Source organism: Rhinoraja longicauda, chromosome 39 (assembly GCF_053455715.1).
Source record: "Rhinoraja longicauda isolate Sanriku21f chromosome 39, sRhiLon1.1, whole genome shotgun sequence".
NCBI lineage: Eukaryota > Metazoa > Chordata > Chondrichthyes > Rajiformes > Arhynchobatidae > Rhinoraja > Rhinoraja longicauda.
Window position 1 is genome coordinate 6,279,671 of NC_135991.1, and position 10,646 is coordinate 6,290,316.

The window sequence follows — 10,646 nt, forward strand, 5'->3', positions numbered from 1 at the left end:
ATGTCTCCGAGCAACCGCGGGTCAATTGTCCCTGGAGGCCAATCAGAGGCCGCTGATGCTGAGCGGGCCGGCGGTATAAATAGGGCGAGCGGCGACATCCGCCATCGACCGCCGCGACAACAGAGGGACAGGATGGTGAGCCCACGTGACAGAACCCCCAGCGCCGCCGCGTTCCATCGAGCCGGGCCACACAGCGGAGCGCTCACCAATCACCTTCCACGTCCGGTTTTACCTGTTGACCGGAGGTTCCATTCACACCTTGAGCGGGACATATTGGTTCCTCATCCGCAGCTTTACCTTGCCCCCAATCGATCGGGTTTTCCACAAATGTTCGTTTTTTTTAATGTTCGCATTTATTGGCGAACGGGCTGTAGTGGAAAATATCTACTACAATTGGGAAGGGATGGGTGATCCAGCATCTGTTACTGCCCCAGTCCCTCTGGTGTCAATGAGTTGCAATGGTGAATATTATCTTTTTGTATTTCCCATCGCCTCCAGCGCGAGTGTGTTTCAGTCCACATCGGCCAGGCCGGGTGCCAGATCGGCAACGCTTGCTGGGAGCTGTATTGCCTGGAGCACGGGATCCAGCCGGATGGACAGATGCCCAGCGACAAGACCATCGGAGGCGGCGACGACTCGTTCAGCACCTTCTTCAGCGAGACGGGAGCGGGCAAGCACGTCCCGCGGGCCGTGTTCATCGACCTGGAACCCACGGTGATCGGTAAGGTGGCTGGGGGAAGAGTACTGATACGTTCTGCATGATCACAAATCCTACCCTGACATGTGGGTTGGAGCATGTGTGTGTCGCAGGTTAATTCTCTAGTTGCTGCTCCCCCCCCCCCCCCTCCCCTCTACAGATGAGGTGCGGACCGGAACTTACCGGCAGCTCTTCCACCCCGAGCAGCTCATCACCGGAAAGGAGGACGCGGCGAATAACTACGCCCGGGGTCACTGCTCCGTCGGCAAGGAGATCGTGGACTTAGTCCTGGATCGAATCCGGAAGGTGGTAAGTTGGTTCGCAATAGAACTTCATATAATACCTTCGTTACTTCCGCACTTCCGGGATCAGTTTCCTGTCCGGGGCCGTCCCTAGTATTTCTATTATGCACCGACCATACTTTCTAACTTTCTCCTTCCAACTTGAAATTTGCGTAATGGAAATGGTTTCGGAAAAAAATGGGATCTCATCTATGCTTTTCATATTTTATACACTTTTATCAGATCTCCCCTATCCTCCCATATTTCAGACAATAAACTCCCAACTTGCCCATCCTTTCCTTAACCTTTCCTAATAGCCTCGACTGGATGAAGCATTCTTTCTGGTAAATTTCTTCTGCACCCTTGCCTAAGCCTCGCCGTCCTTCACGGAATGCGTAAACCAGAACCACATTGTGTACTCCGAATGATGCCTAATTCGAATTTTATAACTTTACCTACATTTCCGCCCAAATTTAAGGTAGGGCTACTTTGCAATCACTCGAGGTAAGCCATTGGCACATAAGATTTTCGAAAGCCATTTGGACAGATGCGTTGTGATAAATAGGACGATCCCTGACTGCCAGTTTATTCTCGATGTACGTGTTGAGTGGAAGTAAAAGAACAATCTGGTTCCTTCATCCCAGAGGCATCCACTTATGCCCAACCACTGTGGTAGGTAGGAAGCTCACGAAAGTCATATCCGGTCTTCTATTCACGATTTCCGCTTTCCTCCCCTCAGGCCGATCTGTGCACCGGACTCCAGGGGTTCCTCATCTTCCACAGTTTTGGGGGCGGCACCGGCTCGGGCTTCACCTCCCTCCTCATGGAGAGACTCTCCGTCGACTACGGCAAGAAATCCAAGCTGGAGTTTGCCGTGTACCCGGCGCCGCAGATCTCCACCGCCGTGGTCGAGCCCTACAACTCGGTGCTGGTCACCCACTGCACCCTGGAGCATTCCGACTGCGCCTTCATGGTGGACAACGAGGCTATTTACGACGTGTGCCGGCGGAATCTCGACATCGAGCGGCCCACCTACACCAACCTCAATCGCCTTATGGCGCAGATCGTGTCGTCCATCACCGCCTCGCTGCGCTTCGACGGCGCCCTCAACGTGGACCTGACTGAGTTCCAAACCAACCTGGTCCCCTACCCGCGTATCCACTTCCCGCTCGTCACCTATGCGCCCCTGATTTCGGCCGAGAAGGCTTTCCACGAGCAACTCTCTGTCCCCGAAATCACCAACTCTTGCTTCGAGCCGGCCAACCAGATGGTAAAGTGCGATCCCCGCCAGGGCAAGTACATGGCGTGCTGCATGCTGTACCGCGGGGACGTGGTGCCCAAGGACGTCAACGCCTCCATCGCTACCATCAAGACCAAGCGCTCCATCCAGTTCGTGGACTGGTGCCCGACCGGGTTCAAAGTGAGTGGAGGGTTTGGGGTAATGGCTGGCAAGATGGGACATTGACAACGAAAAAGCGATACCCCAGGAGAATGGTGCATCTACACCTGTTCAATAAATGTCCCTTTTTTCATTCAGAATAATTGGACAGAAAACCTCCCTCCCTCCCATGTTATGCGCTCCCTACTCAACACCTCAATCCATCCTTATCGGAGCACTGCAAACAATGGAATACTCCCTGGAAGTTCTTCCACCTCAAGTCTTGAGTCCAGTCCTCAATAGCACAGGTTTGGGCACAGCCCTGAAGGGAGCGCTATGGAGTGAGTAGGGTGAGGATGAAATTGTTGGGATTGTTGGGCGCAGAGACGGGAGTGATCCAATGGGAACATTGGCACATTTTAACCGAGGAATCCTTGAGATAGAATACTCCAGGAAACGTTCCACTTATGGTGGGACAGGAAGTAAAGAATTGCATCACTTCCAAATTGCAAGACTCCCGCCTTACAGCGCCGCCCTGCGGCAAAGCAAAGCGTTGCATTTGTCCCGTTGCAGGGGTTTTTTAGAGCGAATGGGCTGGGCCGAACACAAATGTTTCGCATTGAGCCAATTGAGTGGGTTCCACGAATTGAATTTCAACGTTTTGTTCTTTCCATCCCCCGCAGGTGGGCATCAACTACCAGCCTCCGACCGTAGTGCCGGGGGGCGACCTGGCCAAGGTGCAACGCGCCCTCTGCATGCTGAGCAACACCACCGCCATCTCCATGGCGTGGACCCGCCTCAACCTCAAGTTCGACAAGATGTACGCCAAGCGAGCTTTTGTCCACTGGTACGTGGGCGAGGGACTGGAGGAAGGGGAGTTCCAGGACGCGCGGGAGGACATGGCGTCGCTGGAGAAGGACTACGAAGAGGTGGCGCTGGACTCCGCCGATCTCGCGAGAGCAGAAGAGGAAGAATAGACGACATTATTTTAAGTTAAACATTGAATCAAATATGATATTTTACCTTACAGAATACCTAAAATTTTAGAAAGTAATTTTAGCAATATTACGCAATATTAAGCAATGTTAAAAATATTATATTTAGCAATACAATTTTAGCATTACGCACACATTTAAGTCTGAAAATAAATTAGTTTGAAAAATCCCTCTGAGATTGTGTCTGCTTACAATCGACGACTACAGAGCATGTTGAAGGGGAGGAGAATTAAATTAGAGCTTTATACAGGAACAACGGGATGAGTCATAGCTGGAAGTGATCACCTTGTTGCGACTGGATTATTGTTCCCCAAATAGTGAACTGGAATTAGGGGAACATATATGCTGGTGCAACAGTTGTCCGATGGGATTTGAACTTTCCCAATGTAGACTAGGACTGCCGCAGTGCCAACGGTTTAGATGTTGTGGGGTTTGTCCAATGTGTTCAGGAAGCTTTCCTCGGGCAATATGTAGAGGGCCCTACATTGGGGAGGGAACAGCCTGGCCTATCTGCTGGAGGTCCTAAAATCATTATTTCTCTTCGATCTGATCAGATTTCTAGTTCATTTTAGAGATACAGCGCGGAAACGGGCCCTTCGGCCCACCGAGCGGGAGAGTCTAGGACTAGAGGTCATAGCCTTAAAATTAAAGGACGTTCTTTTAGGAAGGGGATGAGGAGAAATACCTTTACTCAGAGGGTGATGAATCTGTGGAATTCTTGCCACAACAGGCTTTAGAGGCCAAGTTAGTGGATTTTTTTAAAGGCAGAGATAGATAGATTTATGATTAGTACGGGTGTCAGAGGTTGTGGGGAGAAGGCAGGAGAATGGTTCGGAGGGAGAGACAGTTCAGACATGATTGAATTGCGGAGTAGGTTTGCTGGGCCGAATAGCCCAATTATACTCCTATCACGTATGACCTTATGAGTCCGCAACGACCAGTGATACCCGCACATTAATACTACCCTACACACACACGGGATAATTTGTACTTATACCAATCCAATTAACCTACAAATCTGTCTGTCTTGTTGCTATTGAGGGCGTGCAGCGTAGGTTTACTAGGTTAATTCCCGGAATGGCGGGACTCTCATATGTTGAATGACTGGAGCGACTCGGCTTGTATACACTGGAATTTAGAAGGATGAGAGGGGATCGTATCGAAACATATAAGATTATTAAGGGGTTGGACACGTTAGAGGCAGGAAACATGTCCCCAATGCTGGGGGAGTCCAGAACCAGGGGCCACAGTTTAAGAATAAGGGGTAGGCCATTTAGAACGGAGATGAGGAAAAACGTTTTCAATTAGATAGTTGTAAATCTGTGGAATTCTCTGCCTCAGAAGGCAGTGGAGGCTAATTCTCTGAATGCATTCAAGAGAGAGTTAGGTAGAGCTCTTAAGGATAGCGGAGTCAGGGAGTATGGGGAGAAAGCAGGAACGGGATACTGATGGAGAATGATCAGCCATGATCACATTGAATGGTGGTGGTGGCTCGAAGGGCCGAATTGCCTACGCCTCCACCGATTGTCTATGGTCTATTGTCTGTCCATGTACCTGTCCAAATCTTTCTTAAATGTTCCAGTTCTACTTGGCTCAACTGCGTCTTCCGGAAACTGGTCAATTTCACTCACCACCCTCTGCGTGAAAAAGTTACCTCTCAGATTCCTATAAAAACTTTCCCCCCTTCACCTTAAATCTATACGCTCTGGTTGTTGATTCCCCCACTCTGGGCAAGAGACTGTGCGTCTACCCGATCTATTCCTCTTATGATTTTATACCCTTCTAAAAGATCACCCTCATCCTCCTGCGCTCCAGAGATTAGAATCCCAGCGTACTCAACCTGCCCAGAGAGCTCAGACACTCTAGTCCTGGCAACATCCTCCTAAATCCTCTCTGCGCCCTTTCCAACTTAACAACATCGTTCCTATAACGTGGCGCCGGAACTTAACACAATACTCTGAATGCGGTCTCACCAACGTCTTACACAACTGCAACATGACATCCCAACTTCTATACGCAATACTCTGACTGATGAAGGCCAATGTGCCAAAAGCCTTTTTGGCCGCCTTAATCACCTGCGACTCGACCTTCAAAGAACCATGCACCTGTACGCCTAGATCCCTCTGCTCTACAACACTCCCCAGAGGCCTACCATTTCCCGCCCTTGTTAGACGTCCCAAAATATATCACCTCACACTTCTCTATATTAAATTTCATTAACCTTTCCTCAGTAACAACCTTTTTCGCTATGTGCAAAACCACCCACGTGAACTCCCTTTTTTACTGTTCTCAAAGAAATACCAAAACTTATTTGATGACAGTGGTGAAGCTGAGCCCTATATGAAACAATATAAACCAGTCGACATCGATACCATTCTCTCCAGAAAGAATGTCAAGAAGCTGAAGCCAATTGAGTCACATTTAAACCCGCAAGGCATTTTGAAGTTTTAAAGCTAGAAAAGGCTGTACTTGGAAGCATGTCGAAACGCCTAAGCACACTTGGAAAAACTATACAGAACGCTCATGGTGTCATAGAGTCTCACAGCGAGGAAACACTCCTTTTGATCCAACTTCCTCACACTGGCCAACATGTCCCATCTACACTAGTCCCACCTGCCTGCGTTTGGCCCATATCCTTGACTATGTAACTGTCTAATTACTTCTTAAACACTGGGATAGTCACTGCCTCAATTACTTCCTCCAGTAGGTGGTTCCACACATCCACCCTCAAAGATACTAGAACCACAAGATGAACCACTCCTTCGAATCGCCTGTACGGAATGTAGTAAGCAAAGGAGCGTAACGTCCGCCATTCTAGTAGGCAAAACCCGCCGTTCGTTATGCCTCTCGTAGTGTAATAAGTGTTTTGGGAGAATAGTGTGTGTGTGATAATACTATAAAAATACAGAATATACCTCATGTATCAATTCACAGATTTTTCCTGTTTTTCTTTTTAAATGTTTCTGCAAGTTTCTACCCACTAAAATGGCGCCATGACACACTACGGTTTTTAGGGTCGAGTGGTCTATCTTGCTCTGCTCTATTGTCTTTGCCCGCCACCTTCTGTGTGAAAAAGCCGATGAAATCTTTCCCCCTTACCTTAAACCTATATCCTCTGGTTGTTGAATCCCCTACTGTGGGCAAGAGGCTCCGTGTGTCCACCCGATCAATTCCTCGCATGATTTTGTACACCTCTATAATATCACTCCTTATCCTCCTGCGCTCCAACCTGACAATTGCTCCTAGTTCAGTTGAAACTGAAAAATATTTTAGTGTTACTGGCCTCTTTGGTACAAAATAGCGCACATCATTGAGTGATGAGACCATTGCTACCTTATGTTATTTGAGATCTTACCAAATGACACCCTACAGAACGATATTCGCTCCCTTGCAAGGGGTGATATAGAATCAGGAGAGGTAGAATCAGTATGGGTAGAAATTAGGAATTGTAAGGGTAAAAAGTCCCTAATGGGAGTTATCTACAGGCCCCCAAACAGTAGCCTCGACATAGGGTGCAAGTTGAAAGAGGAGCTAAAATTGGCATGTCGCAAATGTAATGCTACGGTGGTTTGGGAGATTTCAACATGCAGGTAGACTGGGAAAATCAGGTTGGTAATGGACCCCAGGAAAGAGAGTTTGTGGAGTGTCTCCGAGATGGATTCTTAGAACAGCTTGTACTGGAGCTTACTAGGGAGAAGGCAATTCTGGATTTAGTGTTGTGTAATGAACCTGATCTAATAAGGTGGACTCGAGGTAAAAGAGCCATTAGGATGCAGTGATCACAATATGATAAGGTTTACTCTGCAAATTGAGAGGGAGAAGGGAAAATCGGAAGTGTCAGTATTACAGTATTGCAAAGGGGATTACAGAGGCATGAGGCAGGAGCTGGCCAGAATTGACTGGAAGGAGGCCTTCGCAGGGAAGACGGTGGAACAGCAATGGCAGGTATTCCTGGGAATAATGCAGAAGTTGCAGGATCAGTTTATCCCAAAGAGGAGTAAAGATTCCAAGGGGAGTAAGAGACAAGGGAAGTCAAGGACAGCATAAAAATAAAAGAGCAGAAGTACAACAAAGCAAAGAAGAGTGGGCAGCCAGAGGTTTGGGACACTTTTAAAGAGCAACAGAAGATGACTAAAAAGGCAATACGGGGAGAAAAGATGAGGTACGAGGGTAAACTAGCCAACAATATAAAGGAGGATAGTAAAAGCTTTTTTAGGTATGTAAAGAGGAAAAAAATAGTCAAGGCAAATGTGGGTCCCTTGAAGACACAAGCGGAGGAATTTATTATGGGAAACAAGGAAATGGCAGACGAGTTGAACCGGTACTTTGGATCTGTCTTCACTAAGGAAGATACAAGCAATCTCCCAGATGTTCTGGTGGCCAGAGATCCTAGGGTGACGGAGGAACTGAAGGAAATCCACATTAGGCAGGAAATTGTGTTGGGTAGACTGATGGGACTGAAGGCTGATAAATCCCCAGGTCCTGATGGTCTGCATCCCAGAGTACTTAAGGAGGTGGCGCTAGAAATTGTGGACGCATTGGTGATCATTTTCCAATGTTCTATAGACTCAGGATCAGTTCCTGTGGATTGGAGGGTAGCTAATGTTGTCCCACTTTTTAAGAAATGAGGGAGAGAGAAAACGGGAAATTATAGACCAGTTAGTCTGACATCAGTGGTGGGGAAGATGCTGGAGTCAATTATAAAAGACGAAATTGCGGAGCATTTGGATAGTAGTAACAGGGTTGTTCCGATTCAGCATGGATTTACGAAGGGGAAATCATGCTTGACTAATCTTCTGGAATTCTTTGAGGATGTAACCAAGAAAATTGACACGAGAGAAACCGGTGGATGTGGTGTACCTTGACTTTCAGAAAGCCCTTGACAAGGTTCCACATAGGAGATTAGTGGGCAAAATTAGAGCACATGGTATTGGAGGTAGGGTACTGACATGGATAGAAAATTGGTTGACAGACAGAAAGCAAAGAGTGGGGATAAATGGGTCCCTTTCAGAATGGCAGGCAGTAACTAGCGGGGTACCGCAAGGCTTGGTGCTGGGACCGCAGTTAGTTACAATATACATTAATGACTTGGATGAAAGGATTAAAAGTACCATTAGCACATTTGCAGATGATACAAGGCTCGGTGGTAGTGTTAACTGAACACTTGAAGATGCTATGAGGTTACAGGGTGACTTGGACAGGTTGTGTGAGTGGGCGGATGCATGGCAAATGCAGTTTAAAGTGGATAAGTGTGAGGTTATCCACTTTGGTAGTAAGAATAGGAAGGCAGAGTATTATCTTAATGGTGTCAAGTTAGGAACAGGGGACGTACAACGAGATCTGGGTGTCCTAGTGCATCAGTCACTGAAAGGAAGCATGCAGGTAGAGCAGGCAGTGAAGAAAGCCAATGGAATGTTGACCTTCATAACAAGAGGAGATGAGTATAGGAGCAAAGAGGTCCTTCTGCAGTTGTACAGGGCCATAGTGAGACCGCACCTGGAGTACTGTGTGCAGGTTTGGTCTCCAAATTTGAGGCAGGATATTCTTGCTATTGAGGACGAGCAGCTTAGGTTTACTAGGTTAATTCCCGGTATGGCGGGACTGCCAAATGTTGAAAGACTGGAGCGACTAGTCTTGTATACACTGGAATTTAGAAGGATGAGAGAAGATCTTATCGAAACGTATAAAATTATTAAGGGGTTGGACACGTTAGAGGCAGGAAATTTTTTCCCAATGTTGGGGGAGTCCAGAACAAGCGGCCACAGTTTAAGAATAAGGGGGAGGCCATTTAGAACTGAGATGAGGAAAAACGGTATCAGTCAGAGAGTTATGAATCTGTGGAATTCTCTCCCTCAGAAGGCAGTGGAGGCCAATTTTCTCAATGCATCCAAGAGAGAGCTGGATAGAGCTCTTAAGGATAGCGGAGTCAGGAGGTATGGGGAGAAGGCAGGAACGGGGTACTGATTGAGAATGATCAGCCATGATCACATTGAATGGCGGTGCTGGCTCGAAGGGCCGAATGGCCGCCTCCTGCACCTATTGTCTATTGTCTACAGTATGCTTACGTTCATGTCATAAAAGTAAATTTAACAAGACAGGGTTTGCTGAAGTAGAGATGGTTGAAAGCTGCAAATTCCGAGGAGTAAATATCACCAATATCAAGCGCAGGCTCGGCGAACGTTTCGTTGAACACCTCCACTCAGTCCGCCTAAACCTACCTGATCTCCCGTTTGCTAAACCCTTTAACTCCACCTCCCATTCCCACACTGACCTTTCTGTCCTTGGCCTCCTCCATTGTCAGAGTGACGCCCAGCGCAAATTGGAGGAGCAGCACCTCATATTTCGCTTGGGAAGCTTACACCCCAGCGGTATGAACAATGACTTCACTAACTTCAAGTAACCCTTGCTTTCCCTCTCTCTTCATCCGCCCCCTTCCTAGTTCTTGGACCAGTCTGGCTGTCTCCGAGTACATTTTGTCTCTGTTTTCTTTGATGTTATCTGCTCCCTGCTGAAAATGATCTATTCTACATTTTCCCTAATCCCCATTCCCGTTGCCCTGTTTTCACACCTTACACTTCCTTATCTATGTGTCCCCCTGTCCCCTGACATAAGTCTGAAGAAGGGTCTCGACGCGAAACGTCATATAGTCCTCCAGAGATGCTGCCTGTCCTGCTGCGTTACTCCAGCATTTTGTGGTTATCTTCATCGACAACTTATCCTGGTCCACCCATACAGTGGGCAAGAATGCACAACAATCCCTTTACTTCCTTTAAAAGGAAGTTCGTCATGTCCCCAATAACTCTCACCAACCTCTACAGATACGCCCAAGAAAGCCCCCCCCCCTCCCTCTCCCCCCCCCCCCCCTCCCTCCCCCCCCCCCCCCCCCAATCATCGCTTCACAAGTACTCACAGACTGATTCCAGTTTGCAAAGACTGGACCCTTCCCCACCCACTCCTCCACAAGCAGCAATTCACACCTACTCACAGACTGACTCCTGTTTGCAAAGACTGGCCCCCTCCCCCCCGCCCCATTCTATGTCTGAAAATATATTAGTTTGAAAAATGCCTTTGAGATTGTGTCTGCTTACGATCGACGAGTACAGATAATGCTCAAGGGGAGGAGAATTAAATGAGAGCTTTAAACAGGAACAACATAGCTGGAGGTGATCACCTTGTTGCGATTGGATTACAGGACTACAATTGGATAAACGGTCCCCAAACACATTGAAAATCTTGCATGCAGCTGCTTCAGAGGCACATACACCCTGACAACACTGAGCATCCAATATTGCACT

General features: G+C 47.7%; 1 protein-coding gene across 1 annotated transcript; it reads left to right on the forward strand.

Moving 5' to 3' along the window:
* On the forward strand, window positions 1-3,333 carry LOC144611254 (tubulin alpha-3 chain-like). The gene is made up of 5 exons (XM_078430294.1): window positions 1-135; window positions 499-721; window positions 858-1,006; window positions 1,718-2,398; window positions 3,040-3,333. The coding sequence occupies exons 1-5, from the start codon at window positions 1-3 to the stop codon at window positions 3,331-3,333; spliced, it is 1,482 nt and encodes a 493-aa protein (XP_078286420.1).
* Window positions 3,334-10,646: the final 7,313 nt, after the last annotated feature.

Bases quoted from the DNA above. Each gene is read 5' to 3' on its own strand.
- LOC144611254 (XM_078430294.1), top strand. From the start codon at position 1: ATGTCTCCGAGCAACCGCGGGTCAATTGTCCCTGGAGGCCAATCAGAG. The intron at 722-857 runs GTAAGGTGGCTG...TCCCCTCTACAG, and splicing joins CCTGGAACCCACGGTGATCG to ATGAGGTGCGGACCGGAACT. The intron at 1,007-1,717 runs GTAAGTTGGTTC...TCCTCCCCTCAG, and splicing joins TGGATCGAATCCGGAAGGTG to GCCGATCTGTGCACCGGACT.